Raw genomic sequence first — 17,897 nt, 5'->3', positions numbered from 1 at the left:
AATCCTTTTCTCCCTTTCTTTAACACTTTGCTTCTCTTTTTTGATTTTTTTCCCATCTCTTTAACTCTTTCCAAATCTTTTCCCATTTTTGATTCTTGCCCATTTTTTAAATATTTCCCTCTTTCTCAAATATTTTTCCTGGTTTTAGTATTTTTCCCTCTTTTGAATCTTTTTTCCATTTTTTTATCTCCCCCTTCAATACTTTTCATTTTCTTTCACTTTTCTTCCTCTTTTCATCCTTTCTCCCTTTTATTCTTCCCCCTTTTTCAAACTTTTTTGCTTTTTAAATAATTTTTTCCTTTTCCATCCTTTTTAGTTACTATTTCTCAATTTTCCAATATTTTTAGTAACTTTTATCTCTTTTTGAATATTTTTCTCAATTTGAACATTTCCTAAACTTTCATTATTTTAATTATTTTTCCATTTTCGCCCTTTTTGAGTGTTTTTTTTCCTTTTTCAATTTTTTCAAGTTATAATTTCTCCCCTTTTCCATCTTTTACCTTCTCCATCCTTTTCCAATCTTCTTCCCTTTTCCAACCTTTTAAAAAATTTTTTTTCTTTCAACCTTTTTTCTAACAATTTTTTCCTTTCTCAACATTTTTCTTTTTTCATCTTTTAAAATCCTTTTCCCTTTTCCAATATTTTTTATTCCTTTTAAATTTTTCCCTTTTCCAATCTTCCCCCCACTTTTAATCCTTTTTCCCTTTTTCCAATTTTTCCTTTTTTAAAATATTTTTCCCTTTTTAATCTTTTGTCCTTTTCAACCTTTTTCATTTTCCAATCTTTTTCCCCTTTTTCAATCTTTCCCAATCTTTCCCCTTTTCAATCTTTTTTATTCCTTTCCAATCTTTTTTATTCCTTTTCAATCTTTCTTATTCCTTTTCAATCTTTTTTATTCCTTTTCAATCTTTCCCCCCTTTCCCTTTTTTAATCCCATTTCCATCTTTCCAACCCCTTCCTCAACCTTTTTTTTCCATCCTTATAAACCCCCCCTTTTTGTTTTTGTTCTTCCTCCCTGCAGCCTTAAAGAAACTCCAAAAAAAGAAAAAAAAAACACCCAAAAGAAAAAAAAACACCCAACAACCCCAAAACCCAACCCACCAAACCACTCCCTTCCCAAGTATTTCAAAGTCGAGGAGGGAGGGAGAAAGAACAAAAAAAAAAAAAATTTTTGCTTTTTAATTTTTTTTTTTACTGCGTGTTTAAAATCACCGAGGGAGGGGGGAGGAATGGGCGAAAAAGGGGGGGAAAAGGGTAAAAATCCTTAAAAAAAATAAAAAGGGAAGCGTGACGAGTATGGAACTAGTTAACCTTTAACAATTTATGCTGATGTCACACTGAGCATGAGTACTGATTAATCCCCCCCCGAAATATTTTTATGGGAGTGAGGAGGGGGGGGAAGAATAAGGAGAAAGAGAAGGAAAAAAAAAAAAAAAAAGGCAGAAAAAAAAAAAAGAAATAATTTACCGCAGCCATCTTTGTTTTATGCAGAAAAATCTCCGGCTTCGGGTCCCCCCCGGCTGGGGCCACACAAATATTTGTCCCTCGCCGAGCCGGGATCTGCGGGAGGGGGAAAAGCAAAAAAATATCATTACTGAGGCCCCAAAAGCGAGCAAAAATACCCTAAAATGAGCAGGATGAGGATTATTCGCCTGCTCGGGCTGTAGCGGCGAAGGCTGGGGGGGGTGGGGTGGGGGGAGCTTTGGGATTTATTATTTTTGAGGCGTTTTTTGATTTTTTTGGGGTTTTTAAGGATTTTTCGTGGGTTTTGTTTTTAATTTTTTTTTTAATTTTTACCTGGCGCGGGTGATTTTTAAGGTTTTTTGGCGCTTTTTTTTTATGTTGATTTTTACCCTTTTTCAGCCCTTTCTATTTTTTGTTTATTTTTAACCTTTTTTTTCATTCCCTTCCCTTTTTAAATATTAATGTTTATTTTTTGACTCTCCTCCTTTGCCATATCAATTTTAAGCTTGACCCCCCCCTTTTTCTTCCCGTTCCTTCCCCATTTTAAATTTTCATGTCAATTTTTACCCCTTTTTGCCTCTCCTTCCTCCCCTTTTCCATCTTTCCACCCCATTTTTTCATTTCACCGTTCCTTTCCCCTCCAATTTAACTCCTTTTCAATTCTCCCCTTTATTTCCTTCATTCTCTCCCTCAACGCTTCCCTTTCCTCCTTTTTTTTTTTAAATATTAATTTTAATTTTTTTTTCCTCCTTAATTCCCCTCCCCCTTTCGCGGGTCGGGTTTTGTCGCTTTTTTGTGTGTTTTTGAAGCTTTTTTCGCTTCTTTTTCACCCTCCTTCCTCCCCTAAGGTGCGTGTGGGGCAACTTTAAAAAAAAACCCTCATTCGGCCATTTTGCGCTTTTTTTTTCCCCTCAAGAAGGTGGGGGGGGCACCACCCCCCCATTTTCCCTCATTTTTAACCCCTCCCTCCTCCATATTTTTTTACGCCTTTCCCCCCTTCCCCCCCCCCTTTACCGGGGTGTGTTTTTTATTATTATTATATATTTTTTTCCTCCTTTTTTTTTTTTTTTTGTGTGTGTGTGTGTTGGGGGGGGGTTTATTTTAAAATTACACCCGGGGCGGCCATTTTCGCTGCCGGCGCCGTCCCGCCGCCCGCCGCCTCCCGCGCCCTGAGGCGATTTTAACCGATCCGGGCGTTTTTCAACCCATCGCCGCCGCCCCCCCCGCGCCCCCCGCGCGGCCCCGCCGGGCCCGGCCCGGGGGGGGTCGCCCCGTCCCGCCCCCTCCCCACTTTCCCCTCACACCGAGCCCCCCCACCCTCAGCGGCGGGGGCGGTTTGGGGCGGTGGGAGCGGCGCACGCCGAGGGTCCCCCCGGCCCCCCGCCCCTCACCCGGCCATGGCGTCCCCGCTGAGGGAGGACGAGGAGGAGGAGGAGGAGATGGCGGTGTCCGAGGGGGACGAGGAGGACGACGACGAGGAGGACGACGAGGAAGAGGAGGAGGAAGACGCCGCCGCCGCCGCCGCAGCCGCGCTCTTGGCCGGCCACCGAGGGCCCCCCGACATCTTCGCCGGGCCGGCCCCGGCCCCGCTCCCGCCGCCGCCGCCGCCGCCGCCCGCGCCCGCCGCGCCCGGGCCGCCGGAGGCGCCCGCAGGTACCGCCGGGACCCCCCGAGTGACCACCCCGAGCCCCTCAGAGATTCCCGGTGGAACCGCCGGGACCCCCCGAGTGACCACCCCGAGCCCCTCAGGGATTCTCGGTGGAACCGTCGGGACCCCCCGAGTGACCACCCCGAGCCCCTCAGAGATTCCCGGAGCTACCGCCGGGACCCCTCGAGTGACCACCCCGAGCCCCTCAGAGCTTCCCGGAGCTTCCAGCGGGACCCCCCGAGTGAACACCCCGAGCCCCTCAGAGATTCTCGGTGGAACCGCCGGGACCCCCCGAGTGACCACCCCGAGCCCCTCAGAGCTTCCCGGAGGAGCCGCCGGGACCCCCCGAGTGACCACCCCGAGCCCCTCAGAGCTTCCCGGAGGAGCCGCCGGGACCCCCCGAGTGACCACCCCGAGCCCCTCAGAGATTCCCGCAGTTACCGGAACCCTCTGAGCCCTCAGAGATTCCCGGAGGAACCGCCGGGACCCCTCGAATGACCCCTCAGAGCTCCCCCCAGATTCCCTCAGAGCTCCCCGGGGGAACCGCTGAGACCTCCGAGTGCTCCCCATCCTCGATCCCCTCCGAGCTTTTTGCAGCTGGTGGGATCCCCCGAGCCCCTCAGAGCTTCCCGGAGGTACCGCTGAGACCCCCGGGTGCCCTCCGCCCCCTATTCCCTCGGAGATTCCCGCAGTTACCGGGATCCCCGAGCCCCTCAGAGGCTCCCGGGGACACCGGGACCCCCCGAGCTGATGGTCACTCGAGCCCCTCAGCGCTTCCCGGGGCCGCCCCCCGAGCTCCCCCTTCCCGCTCCCTCAGCGCTTCCCGGAGGCTCCCGCAGGTAACGAGACCCCCCGATCCTCACCTGTCCCCTCAGATCTTCCCGCAGGCACCGAGCCCCGCTGTCCCCTCAGCTCTTCCCGGAGCTCCCCGCGAGTACCGGGACCCCCGAGACCCCCGATCTGCCCCCACTCCCTCAGAGCTTCCCGGGGCCGCCCACAGCTACCGAGGCTCCCCGAGCCCCACTGTCCCCTCAGCGCTCCCCGCAGGTACCGGAGACCTCCTAACCCCCTCCTCCGGTCCCCTCAGCGCTTTTTGCAAGAACCGGGGCCCCCTGAGCCCCACTGTCCCCTCAGTGCTTCCCGCAGGTACCAGGACCCCCTTGAGCCCCTCACTCGGTCCCCTCAGCGCTTTTTGCAAGAACCGGGACCCCCTGAGCCCCAGTGTCCCCTCAGCGCTTCCCGCTGGTACAGGAGACCCCCTGACCTCCTTACCAGGTCCCCTCAGCTCCTCCCGGAGCTTCCCGCCGGTACCGGGGACCCCTTGAGCCCCAGTGTCCCCTCAGCGCTTCCCGCAGGTACCAGAGACACCCTGACCCCTTTACCCGGTCCCCTCAGCTCCTCCTGGAGCTTCCCGCCGGTACCGGCGACCCCTGAGCCCCTTACCCGGTCTCCCTCAGCGCTTCCTGCCGGTACCGGGGCCCCCCGAGCCCCAGTGTCCCTCAGCACTCCCCGCAGGTACCAGAGACACACTGAGCCCCTTACCCGGTCCCCTCAGTGCTTCCTGGAGCTTCCCGCCGGTACCGGGGCCCCCTGAGCCCCTTACCGGGTCCCCTCAGCACTCCCCGCAGGTACCGGAGACCCCCTGAGCCCCTTACCCGGTCCCCTCAGCGCTTCCCGCCGGTACCGGGGCCCCCTGAGCCCCAGTGTCCCCTCAGCGCTTCCCGCCGCACCGGGGGTGGGCTGTGAGGGGAGGGAGGTGTTTGTAAACAACCGCGAGTGTCACCGCGAGTGTCACCGTGCGGCCACCCGTGTGTGGGGACACCTCCCGCCGCACACCGCGCCTGAGGGGGCGCGGCGCTGGCAGGAGCCCGGCCGTGCGGTGGCGGGGGCTGGCGGTGCCCTGCCAGGACCCAGAGTGGGTGCTGACCCCGTGATGGGGGCTGGCGGTGCCCTGCCAGGACCCAGAGTGGGTGCTGACCCCGTGATGGGGGCTGGCGGTGCCCTGCCAGGACCCAGAGTGGGATCTGACCACATCAGGGGGGGTGACAGGGGCTGCATGTCCCCTGTCAGGACCCAAAGTGGGTGTTGAACCCCACAGTGAGGTGACAGGGGCTGCATGTCCCCTGCCAGGACCCAAAGTGGGTGCTGACCCCATCATGTGGGGTGACGGCTGTTGCTGTGCATCTGACAGGACCCTGAGTGGCTGTTTTGGGGGGTGTTGGGGGCTGTAGGTCCCTGACAGGACCCAGGTTGGCTGTTGCACCCCATTTTGAGGTGTTTGGGAGTCATTTCTCCCCTTCCAGGACCCTGATCAGTTGTTTTGCCCCATTTTGAGGTGTTTGGGGGTCGTTTCTCCCCTTCCAGGACCCTGATCAGTTGTTTTGCCCCATTTTGAGGTGTCTGGGGGCTGTTTCTCCCCTTACAGGACCCTGAACCATTTGTTTCTCCCCTTCCAGGACCCTGAACCGTTTGTTTTGCCCCTTTTTGAGGTGTTTTGGTGCCCATGGCCCCAGATGGCCTCAGGTGTCACCGTTGTCCCCTCCAGGACCCGTGCTGGGAGCCGCTTCCATGGGATTTTATTGTTTTATTGCGTTTTATCACCTTTTATCAGGATTTCTTTTATTTACCCAGCACCACCTCTGGGTGCCAGCGACTCAGCTGAGCCTTCACCCCAAATTCCAGCCCCGTGGGGGGGTTTGGTGCCTCCTGCGGGTGGGAAATGGGGGAAAAAGAGCATTTCACACCAAAATTCCCATTTTTCACACCCTCATTCCCAGTGTGGGGTTCAGACTCCTCTATTGGTGGTTTTCCATCAAGTGGGGCACTAAAATTGACCATTTTTGTCTGAAATTAAGAGGGTTTTTCCCCTTCTGAATTAAATTTCTTGGATTTTTTTTTCAAACTGATGAGGGGAAAAGGCATCTCAAAGCCCAGAGGGGTCAGTTTGGTTTAAAAATCAGCTTTAAAGTGAAGCCACTCGCTTTGAAAAGGCTCAGAAGTGGATGAATTCAGATTTTAGAAGCTTTCTTTTTCCCAAAAAGGTTAGAAAGGAGTAAATTTGGGGGTTACTTCCCCCTTTTCCCCCCCAAATGCTTAGAAATGGGTTAAATCTGGGTTTGGAAGCTTTCCCTTGGCCCTAAAATGCCCAGAATTTGGTAAATTTGTCTTTTAGCCTCCTTTTTTTTTTGCCCCCAAATGCTCAGAAATGGGTGAATGTGAATTTTGGAGCTCCCAAGAACGAGTCAATTCAGCTTTTAGAACAATTTGTATTTCTGGAAATGCTTAGAAATGGATCATTTTGGGATTCAAACTCCTGCTTTTCCCCAGAATTGTTCAAAAAATGAGTAAATCTGGGAGTTTCCCCCCCACAGTGCTCAAGAATTGGTACATCTGGATGACAGAGCTCACAAAAATGCTCAAAATGGGGCAAAATTGGATTTTAACCCCCTCTAAAACGCTCAGGAACGAGCACACTCTGATCTTAGAGCTCCCTCTTTTCCAGAAAAGCTCAGAAATGAAGAAATTTGGATTTAACCTCCCTTTTTTCCACCCAACCCCCTCAGAAATGGGCAAACCTCACCTTCCGCTGCTTCCCTGACCTTTTCCTTTGGCTTTTTCTGCACTTTTGGGCCAATTCCTGAATTCTTTTTCCTCAAATCCCCCCCGTGGGACACACAGCCCCCCCAAACCAGCCCCAAATCCACTTTTTACAACTTTACCCCCCCCAAATCCCCATTTTTACCCTTTCTCCTCCCCCCAACACCCCCAATCCCCATTTTTTTTCACTTTTTTCCTCCCCCAATCCCCATTTTTTATCCTTTTCCCTCTCAGAACATCCCCAATCCCCATTTTTTTCCACTTTTTTCCTCCCCCAAACCCCCAAAATCCCCATTTTTATTAACCTTTCTCCCCCCAGAGCAGAAGTTTTGCCCATTTTTAACCTTTTTTAACCATTTTTAACCCCCGGCTCCGCAGCAGCCTGGCCTCCCTGCCTGCTTTTGAGGTGAAATAACACTTTTTCCCCATTTTCCCAGCGGGAAGCCAACTCCTCCCCCTCCTCCACAGCTGAAACTTGTTGGTTTGGGGTTTTTTTTTATCCTTTTTTCCCGATTTTTGCCGTTTTCAGCCCATCCCAGCAGAGAACAATGGCGAGGCCGCAGCCGGGCTGGGGGGGGGGAGCCCCCAAAACAACAGAATTTTCACTTAAAAAAAAAAAAAACAAAAAAAACCAACAAAAAACACCCCAAAAATGAAACCTAAACTTGAGGATTTCCACACTTGGCACCAAGTTCCTGAGCAAAGGCCTGGCCGGCTGCTCCAGCGCCGGGACCAGCAGAAAACCGGGGGGAAACACCCCAAAAACCCCAAATCGGGGATTTCTGCGGCGCGGGGAAGCGGCGCCTCGCTCCCCGCTGTGCCTCTTCCCCAGATTTCCCCTTTTCCCCCCTTTTTGGAGCTCCCCTCCCTCTTTCTTTGTTCCAACTCCTTCCTCCCCTTTGCCGGAATCACTCCCCCTTTTTTTTTTTTTTTTTTCTTTCTTTCTTTTTTTTTTTTATTGTGGTTTTTGCTACATTTTTTCCATTTTTCCACCTATCCCCCCCCTCCTTTCACCGTTTCATTTGCAATTTCCACCATTTTCCCCTCATTTCTCTCTCCCCTCATCCACTCCGGGGGGGGGTTTTACTTTAGGATCGCGGCGCTCCCTTCCCCGGGCGGGGTTTTTTTTGGTGTTTTTTCGGTTTTTTTCCCCTTTTTCTCGAGGTGCGGGGAGTGGGAGCGTCACGTGTGTGGAAAATTCTGGTTGATGCTTTGCCAAGGCGCCCCGCGCATGTCCGATGGGGCCGGGGGGGGCTGGATTTGGGGGGTGAAAAGGGGGGAAAACACCCCAAAAATGGCAGGATCGGGCCCGCAGGGGCTCGGCCCCATCCCCGCCAGCGGCCGCGCGTCCCCGGCAGCACCCCCAGGTGATGGTTTGGGTTGAAAAAGCAGCGAAAAGGGGAATTTGGAAAGCGAGCGGGGGGAGTGTGTGTGGGGGGGGGAACAGGGCGGGCTGGGCCTCGGCGCTGCCGCCATGGTAAAAAACGGGCGGAAAAAAGCAGATTTTGGGGCTGTGGCCCCGCGGGGGCGGCGCTGCCGGTGGTCCCGGCGCCCGGCCCGGCCGCCCGGGGCTGGCAGGCGGCGGTGCCAAGGGATTAGGCTGGAATGTGACCCCGGCGGCGCCGGGTGTTGCTTCCTGTCGCCACGCCAAGCTTGGCACCCGCTGCCACCCCCCCGTGTGTGTGTGTGTGTGTGTCCCCCCCCGGGGACACCCTCGGGGTGATTTACGGGTGACAGCGCGGGGGACCCGCGGGGCCGGGCACGCGCCGGGCGGGGGCCGTGCCAGCGGCTGGCAGATGTGACACCTCGCTGTCGCCGGCGTCACCCCGGGCGGCTGCCAGAGCGGCGGGGACAGCCGGGGCCGTGACACGGATGCGGTGTCACCGCCCCGGGGACAGCGGGAACGCGCGGTGGCCCCTGTCGCACGGGGATGCCGGTGGCCCTCGGCCAAGGGCTTGGGAAATCCTCTGCTGGCGTTGGTCACCGTCACCGTGACACCGCCGTCCCCGTGTGAGGGCTTGGGGAATCCTCTGCTGGCGGCTGGTGACACCGCTGTCCCCAGAGTGAGGGCTGGGGAGTGCTCTGCTGGTGTTTGGTCACTGTCACGGTGTCACTGCTGTCCCCAGAGCGAGGGCTGGGGAGTGCTCTGCTGGTGTTTGGTCACTGTCACGGTGTCACTGCTGTCCCCAGAGCGAGGGCTGGGGAGTGCTCTGCTGGTGTTTGGTCACTGTGTCACCAGTGCTTGGTCACTGTCACGGTGACACCAGTGCTTGGTCACTGTCACAGCGTCACTGCTGTCCCCAGAGCGAGGGCTGGGGAGTGCTCTGCTGCTGTTTGGTCACGGTGTCACCAGTGCTTGGTCACTGTCACGGTGTCACCTCTGTCCCCACGTGAGGGTCAGGGAATCCTCTGCCATCCGTTGGTCACTGTCACGGTGTCACCAGTGCTTGGTCACTGTCACAGTGTCACTGCTGTCCCCAGAGCGAGGGCTGGGGAGTGCTCTGCTGGTGTTTGGTCACGGTGTCACCAGTGCTTGGTCACTGTCACAGTGACACCAGTGCTTGGTCACTGTCACGGTGTCACTGCTGTCCCCACGTGAGGGTTGGGGAATCGTCTGCCATCATTTGGTCACTGTCACAGTGACACCAGTGTTTGGTCACTGTCACGGTGTCACCGCTGTCCCCAGAGCGAGGGCTGGGGAGTGCTCTGCTGGTGTTTGGTCACTGTCACAGTGTCACCAATGCTTGGTCACTGTCACAGTGACACCAGTGCTTGGTCACTGTCACGGTGAGACCGCTGTCCCCAGAGTGAGAGCTGGGGAATCCTCTGCCATCTCTTGGTCACTGTCATGGTGTCACCAGTGCTTGGTCACTGTCACGGTGTCACTGCTGTCCCCAGAGTGAGGGCTGGGGAGTGCTCTCCTGGTGTTTGGTCACTGTCACGGTGTCACTGCTGTCCCCAGAGCGAGGGCTGGGGAGTGCTCTGCTGGTGTTTGGTCACTGTCACGGTGTCACCGCTGTCCCCAGAGTGAGGGCTGGGGAGTGCTCTGCTGGTGTTTGGTCACTGTGTCACCAGTGCTTGGTCACTGTCACGGTGACACCAGTGCTTGGTCACTGTCACAGCGTCACTGCTGTCCCCAGAGCGAGGGCTGGGGAGTGCTCTGCTGCTGTTTGGTCACGGTGTCACCAGTGCTTGGTCACTGTCACGGTGTCACCTCTGTCCCCACGTGAGGGTCAGGGAATCCTCTGCCATCCGTTGGTCACTGTCACGGTGTCACCAGTGCTTGGTCACTGTCACAGTGACACCAGTGCTTGGTCACTGTCACGGTGTCACTGCTGTCCCCACGTGAGGGTTGGGGAATCGTCTGCCATCATTTGGTCACTGTCACAGTGACACCAATGCTTGGTCACTGTCACAGTGACACCAGTGTTTGGTCACTGTCACGGTGTCACCGCTGTCCCCAGAGCGAGGGCTGGGGAGTGCTCTGCTGGTGTTTGGTCACTGTCACAGTGTCACCAATGCTTGGTCACTGTCACAGTGACACCAGTGCTTGGTCACTGTCACGGTGAGACCGCTGTCCCCAGAGTGAGAGCTGGGGAATCCTCTGCCATCTCTTGGTCACTGTCATGGTGTCACCAGTGCTTGGTCACTGTCACGGTGTCACTGCTGTCCCCAGAGTGAGGGCTGGGGAGTGCTCTCCTGGTGTTTGGTCACTGTCACGGTGTCACTGCTGTCCCCAGAGCGAGGGCTGGGGAGTGCTCTGCTGGTGTTTGGTCACTGTCACGGTGTCACTGCTGTCCCCAGAGTGAGAGCTGGGAGTGCTCTGCCATCTCTTGGTCACTGTCACGGTGTCACCTCTGTCCCCACGTGAGGGTCAGGGAATCCTCTGCCATCCGTTGGTCACTGTCACGGTGTCACTGGTGTTTGGTCACTGTCACCGTGACACCGCTGTCCCCTGGGCCCAATGCCTGGGAAATCCTCTGCTGTCACGGTGTCACCTCTGTCCCCATGTGAGGGTCAGGGAATCCTCTGCCATCTCTTGGTCACTGTCACGGTGTCACCAGTGCTTGGTCACTGTCACAGTGTCACGGCTGTCCCCTGGGCTGAGCCATTTGGGAATCCTCTGCCATCCATCAGTCACTGTCGTGGTGACACCACTGTCCCCAGGCTGAGAGCTGGGGAATGCTCTGCCGGTGTTTGGTCACTCCTGGTGACACTGCTGTCCCCACATGAGGGCTGGGGAATCCTCTGCCATCTCTAGGTCACTTGTCACGGTGTCACCAGTGTTTGGTCACTCATGGTGACACTGCTGTCCCCTGTCCCCATCCTGTCCCCATCCCTCTCCCTGCCTTGTCCCCATCCCTGTCCCCATCGTGTCCCTGTTCTCATCCTGCCCTTGTCCCCATCCCTGTCCCCATCCCTGTCCCCATCGTGTCCCTGTTCTCATCCTGCCCTTGTCCCCATCCCTGTCCCCATCCCTGTCCCCATCGTGTCCCTGTTCTCATCCTGCCCTTGTCCCCATCCCTGTCCCCATCCTGTCCCATCCCTGTCCCATCCCTGTCCCATCCCTGTCCCCATCCCTGTCCCTGCCCTGTCCCCATCCTGTCCCCATCCCTGTCCCCATCCTGTCCCCATCCTGTCCCATCCCTGTCCCATCCCTGTCCCATCCCTGTCCCATCCCTGTCCCCATCCCTGTCCCATCCCTGTCCCCATCCTGTCCCATCCCTGTCCCCATCCCTGTCCCCATCCTGTCCCCATCCCTGTCCCCATCCTGTCCCATCCCTGTCCCATCCCTGTCCCCATCCCTGTCCCCATCCTGTCCCATCCCTGTCCCCATCCCTGTCCCATCCTGTCCCCATCCCTGTCCCCTTCCATGTCCCATCCCTGTCCCCATCCTGTCCCCATCCCTGTCCCCATCCCTGTCCCCATCCTGTCCCATCCCTGTCCCCATCCTGTCCCTGTCCCCATCCCTGTCCCCATCCTGTCCCTGCCCTGTCCCCATCCCTGTCCCCATCCCTGTCCCATCCCTGTCCCCTGTCCCTGTCCCCATCCCTGTCCCCATCCCTGTCCCCATCCTGTCCCCATCCCTGTCCCCATCCTGTCCCTGCCCTGTCCCCATCCCTGTCCCCATCCTGTCCCTGTCCCATCCCCATCCCTGTCCCATCCCTGTCCCTGTCCCATCCCCGTCCCTGTCCCATCCTGTCCCCGTCCCCCTGGCTGATGTCACCGTGTCCCACAGATGGTGACGAGGATCTGCTGCGGGGCCTCGAGGGGGCCCTGGGGGTGAAGAAGAAGAAAAGGGGCCCCCGGAAACAGAAGGAAAACAAACCCGGGAAACCCCGGAAACGGAAAAAACTGGTGGGTGCTGCTGGGCTCGGGGACAGGGGACACGTCTGGGGACAGGGACAGGGGACACGTCTGGGGACAGCGGGTGGGGACAGGGGATGGGGACAGGGACAGGTGACACGTCTGGGGACAGCGGGTGGGGACAGGGACAGGGGATGGGGACAGGGACAGGTGACACGTCTGGGGACAGCGGGTGGGGACAGGGACAGGGGATGGGGACAGGGACAGGTGACACGTCTGGGGACAGCGGGTGGGGACAGGGACAGGGGATGGGGACAGGGACAGGGGACAGGATCTGGGGACAGTAGGTGGGGACAGGGACAGGGGACAGGATCTGGGGACAGTAGGTGGGGACAGGGACAGGTGACAGGGTCTGGGGGCAGCTGATGGGTTGGGGGTGGCTGATGGGGGTCTCTGGGATGACAGATGGGGCTCTGAGGGTGCCCAACAGGGCCGTGGTGTGACTGAGGGAGGGTCTCAGGGTCAGTGACAGTTTTGGGGTATTTTGGGGTGTTTTTGGGGTGCCCAGGTGAGTGAGGATGAGCTGGAGTCCGAGAGGGACGAGTACCCCCGCGAGGAGTACTGGGAGTGGTTCAGGGCTCTCAGGGTGACCAGAGCGGGGTCTCAGGGTGACCAGAGGGGGCTCCCAGGGTCAGTGACAGTTTTTGGGTTTTTTTGGGGGTGTTTTTGGGGTGCCCAGGTGAGCGAGGATGAGCTGGAGTCCGAGAGGGACGAGTACCCCCGCGAGGAGTACCGGGAGTGGTTCAGGGCTCTCAGGGTGATTGAGGGGGGGCTCTCAGGATCACTGACAGGTTTTTGGGGTGTTTTTGGGGTGCCCAGGTGAGCGAGGATGAGCTGGAGTCCGAGAGGGATGAGTACCCCCGCGAGGAGTACTGGGAGTGGTTCAGGGCTCTCAGGGTGACCAGAGCGGGGTCTCAGGGTGACCAGAGGGGGCTCCCAGGGTCAGTGACATTTTTTGGGGGTGTTTTTGGGGTGCCCAGGTGAGCGAGGATGAGCTGGAGTCCGAGAGGGATGAGTACCCCCGCGAGGAGTACCGGGAGAAGTCGGAGAGCGGCGGCAGCGACTCGGGCGGCGCGGCGCGCAAGCGGCGGCGGAAGCACCGCGAGAAGAAGGAGAAGAAAACCAAGAGGAGGAAAAAGGCTGACGATGAGGGGGGGCAGAAGGTCAAGGTACAGCCCGGGGGGCACCCCGGCCTGGGGGCGCACTGGGGGCACCCCCTGTGCTGCCCTGTCGGGTAAATGGGGGCTCTGGGGGGGGGGGCAGCAGCTGGGGGGGGGTCTCATGGGGGTCCCGACACCTTTGGGAGGTTCTGTCACTGTGTGGGGTCCTCATGGGGGTCCCAACACTTGTGTGGGGTATTCATGGGGGTCCCAACACCCGTGAGGGGTTCTCATGGGGGTCCTGATACCTGTGTGGGGTTCTCATGGGGGTCCCAACACTTGTTTGGGGTATTCATGGGGGTCCCAACACGTTTGGGGGGTTCTGTCACTGTGTGGGGTCCTCATGGGGGTCCCAACACCTGTGTGGGGTTCTCATGGGGGTTCCAATACTTGTTTGGGGTATTCAGGGGGTCCCAACACCTTTGGGGGGTTCTGTCACTGTTTGGGGTCCTCATGGGGGTCCCAACATCTGTGTGGGGTCCTCGTGGGGGTCCCAACACCTTTGGGGGGTATTCATGGGGGTCCCAACACCTGTGGGGTCCAGCACCTGTGTGGGGTCCTCATGCAGGTCCCGACACCTTTGGGGGGTTCTGTCACTGCATGGGGTCCTCATGGGGGTCTCAACCCTTGTTTGGGGTTCTCATGGGGGTCCTGATACCTGTGAGGGGTTCTCATGGGGGTCCTGATACCTGTGGGGGGTTTTCATGGGGGTCCCAACACCTTTGAGGGGTTCTGTCACTGTGTGTGTGGGGTCCTCATGGGGGTCCCAACATCTCTGTGAGGTCCTCATGGGGGTCCCGACACCTTTGAGGGGTTCTGTCACTGTGTGGGGTCCTCATGGGGGTCCCAACACTTGTGTGGGGTATTCATGGGGGTCCCAACACCCATGAGGGGTTCTCATGGGGGTCCTGATACCTGTGGGGCGTTCTCATGGGGGTCCCAACATGTTTGGGGGGTTCTGTCACTGTGTGGGGTATTCATGGGGGTCCCAACACCTGTGAGGGGTTCTCATGGGGGTCCTGATTCCTGTGTGGGGTTCTCATGGGGGTCCCAACACTTGTTTGGGGTATTCATGGGGGTCCCAACACCTGTGTGGGGTTCTCTTGGGGATCCCAACACCTTTGGGGGGTATTTATGGGAGTCCCAACACCTGTGTGGGGTTCTCATGAGAGTCTCAACACTTGTTTGGGGTATTCATGGGGGTCCCAACACCTTTGGGGGGTTCTGTCACTGTGTGGGGTTCTCATGGGGGTCCCAACACCTGTGTGGGGTCCTCATGGGGGTTCTGTCACTCTGTGGGTCCCTGTGGTGGTCCCATCTCCCCTCTGGTCCCCGTGGGGGTCCCATCACCCACGTGGGGACCCTCAGGGGTCCCAAAAGGTGACGTGTTTCCTTCTCCTCCTCTCTGTCCCTCTTCCTGGTGTTTGTCCCTGTCCTGGTCTGTCCCCCTGGTGTCCCCCCGTGTCCCCCATGTCCCCCCGTGTCCCCCATGTCCCCCATGTCCCTCCGTGTCCCCCATGTCCCCCCGTGTCCCCCGTGTCCCCCGTGTCCCCCCGTGTCCCCCATGTCCCCCCGTGTCCCCCATGTCCCCCGTGTCCCCCCGTGTCCCCCGTGTCCCCCCGTGTCCCCCATGTCCCCCCGTGTCCCCCCGTGTCCCCCATGTCCCCCCGTGTCCCCCATGTCCCCCCGTGTCCCCCATGTCCCCCATGTCCCCCGTGTCCCCCCGTGTCCCCCATGTCCCCCCGTGTCCCCCATGTCCCTCCGTGTCCCCCATGTCCCCCTGGTGTCCCCGGTGTCCCCGAGCAGGCGGTGGAGCAGAAATCCTCGGCGCAGCTCCTGGGGGCCTGGGGGCTGGAGGACGTGGACCACGTGTTCACCGAGGAGGATTATCACACCCTCACCAACTACAAGGCCTTCAGCCAGTTCATGAGGTGGGGCTGGGGGTCCTGGGGGTCCAGGGAGTCCCTCTGGGTGTTTGGGGGGGCACCCCGGGGGTCCTGGGGGGTCCCTTTGGGTGTTTGGGGGGCACCCTGGGAGTCCTGGGGGTCCCTCTGGGTGTTTGGGGGGTGTCCTGGGGGTCCCTCTGGGTGTTTGGGGGGTGTCCTGGGGGTCCCTCTGGGTGTTTGGGGGGTGTCCTGGGGGTCCCTCTGGGTGTTTTGGGGGGCATCCTGGGGGTCCCTCTGGGTGTTTGGGGGGCGTCCTGGGGGTCCTGGAGGTACCTCTGGGTGTTTGGGGGCACCCTCAGGGTGACCCTGGTCCATCCCAGGGATCCTGAGTGACCCCAGGGATCCTGAGTGACCCTGGTCCATCCCAGGGATCCTGAGTGACCCCAGGGCTGTCCTGAGAGCCTGAGTGACCCCTGGTCCATCCCAGGATCCTGAGTGACCCCAGGGATCCTGAGTGACCCTGGTCCATCCCAGGATCCTGAGTGACCCCAGGGCCATCCCAGGGATCCTGAGTGACCCCTGGTCCATCCCAGGATCCTGAGTGACCCCTGGTCCATCCCAGGATCCTGAGTGACCCCAGGGCTATCCCAGGATCCTGAGTGACCCCAGGGATCCTGAGTGACCCCAGGGATCCTGAGTGACCCTGATCAATCCCAGGGATCCTGAGTGACCCCAGGGCTGTCCTGGGATCCTGAGTGACCCTGATCCACCCCAGGATCCTGAGTGACCCCAGGGATCCTCAGTGACCCCAGGGCTGTTCTGGGATCCTGAGTGACCCCAGGGCCATCCCAGGATCCTGAGTGACCCTGATCCACCCCAGGATCCTGAGTGACCCCAGGGCTGTCCTGAGAGCCTGAGTGACCCTGGTCCATCCTGGGATCCTGAGTGACCCCAGAACCATCCCAGTCCTCTCTGTGACCCCCAAACCCCCTCCCCAAGGGGTCACTCTCCCCTCCCTGCTGACCCACCCCCCCTCACCCCTCCTCACCCCCTCCCGCCGTCTCCGCAGGCCCCTGATCGCCAAGAAGAACCCCAAGATCCCCATGTCCAAGATGATGACCATCCTGGGGGCCAAGTGGCGCGAGTTCAGCGCCAACAACCCCTTCAAGGGCTCGGCGGCGGCCGTGGCCGCGGCTGCAGCGGCCGCAGCGGCCGCCGTGGCCGAGCAGGTGTCGGCCGCCGTGGCCGCCGTGGCCCCCGAGGCGCCGCCGCCGCCCCTGCGCAAGGCCAAGACCAAGGAGGGCAAAGGTGGGGACCCCTCCCCAAAGGTGGGGACCCCTCCCCGGCCTGGGGGGGTGGGGGTGATCCCCGGGTCTGTGGGGTCAGCCGCGGGGGGTTTGGGGGATTGGGGGTTTGGGGGTTACTGGGGGTTTGGGGGTTACTGGGGGTGCCCCCCGGGTCTGTGGGGTCAGCCGCGGGGGGTTTGGGGGTTTGGGGGTTACTGGGGGTGCACCCCGGGTCTGTGGGGTCAGCCACGGGGGGTTTGGGGAGTTGGGGGTTTGCGGGTTTGGGGGTTACTGGGGGTGCGCCCCGGGTCTGTGGGGTCAGCCGCGGGGGGTTTGGGGGTTACTGGGGGTGCACCCCGGGTCTGTGGGGTCAGCCACGGGGGGTTTGGGGAGTTGGGGGTTTGCGGGTTTGGGGGTTACTGGGGGTGCGCCCCGGGTCTGTGGGGTCAGCCGCGGGGGGTTTGGGGGTTTGGGGGTTACTGGGGGTGCGCCCCGGGTCTGTGGGGTCAGCCGCGGGGGGTTTGGGGGTTTGGGGGTTACTGGGGGTGCACCCCGGGTCTGTGGGGTCAGCCACGGGGGGTTTGGGGAGTTGGGGAGTTGGGGGGTTTGGGGGTTACTGGGGGGGCTGAGGGAACCCCCTGAGTCTGAGGGGTCAGCCTTGGGGGGTTTGGGGAGTTGGGGGTTTGGGGGATTGGAGGTTTGGGGGTTACTGGGGGTGCACCCCGGGTGTGAGGGGTCAGCCTCGGGGGGTTTGGGGGTCCTGGGATGTTTTGGGGTCCCCTGGGTTGTTGGGGTCCCTGGGGATGTTTTGGGGTCCCTGGGATGGTTGGAGGGGGGTCCCTGGGATGTTTTGGGGTCCCTGGGATGGTTGGAGGGGGGTCTCTGGGGTGGTTTTGGGGTCCCTGGGATGGTTGGAGGGGGGTCCCTGGGATGGTTGGAGGGGGGTCCCTGGGATGTTTTGGGGTCCCTGGGGTGGTTTGGGGTCCCTGACCCCCGTGCCCGCAGGCCCCGGGCACAAGAAGCGCAGCAAGAGCCCGCGGGTGCCTGAGCTGAAGAGGAAGATGAAGGGCAGGAAGATGGCGCCGCTCAAGATCAAACTGGGAGTACTGGGAGGCAAACGCAAGAAGAGCAGCTCGGTGAGAGCCCTGGGGGGCACTGGGAGCACTGGGAGCACTGGGGGATGGGGCTGGGGGCACTGGGAGCACTGGGGGACAGGGCAGGGGGCACTGGGAGCACTGGGGACGGGGCAGGGGGCACTGGGGGCACTGGGGGACAGGGCAGGGGGCACTGGGGGATGGGGCAGGGGGGCACTGCGAGCACTGGGGACGGGGCAGGGGGCACTGGGGGCACTGGGGACAGGGCAGGGGGCACTGGGGGATGGGGCAGGGGGGCACTGCGAGCACTGGGGACGGGGCAGGGGGCACTGGGGGCACTGGGGACAGGGCAGGGGGCACTGGGGGATGGGGCAGGGGGGCACTGGGAGCAATGG

At 59.1% G+C, this 17,897-nt stretch overlaps 1 protein-coding gene across 1 annotated transcript in view; it reads left to right on the top strand.

The window, feature by feature from the left end:
- Positions 1-1,259: 1,259 nt before the first annotated feature.
- The window catches only part of LOC135287331 (chromodomain-helicase-DNA-binding protein 3-like), a 61,766-nt gene continuing 45,128 nt past the window's right edge, over positions 1,260-17,897 (top strand). Inside the window, 6 exon segments of the mRNA XM_064400672.1 lie at positions 1,260-3,117; positions 11,949-12,067; positions 13,057-13,245; positions 15,043-15,167; positions 16,192-16,430; positions 17,414-17,544. Of these exon segments, the coding sequence (XP_064256742.1) occupies positions 2,862-3,117; positions 11,949-12,067; positions 13,057-13,245; positions 15,043-15,167; positions 16,192-16,430; positions 17,414-17,544 (1,059 nt within the window). The 5' untranslated portion in view covers positions 1,260-2,861.

Source organism: Passer domesticus, chromosome 29, assembly GCF_036417665.1.
Source record: "Passer domesticus isolate bPasDom1 chromosome 29, bPasDom1.hap1, whole genome shotgun sequence".
In the NCBI taxonomy this organism is placed as follows: domain Eukaryota; kingdom Metazoa; phylum Chordata; class Aves; order Passeriformes; family Passeridae; genus Passer; species Passer domesticus.
This window is presented reverse-complemented; position numbering and strand designations above follow the sequence as displayed.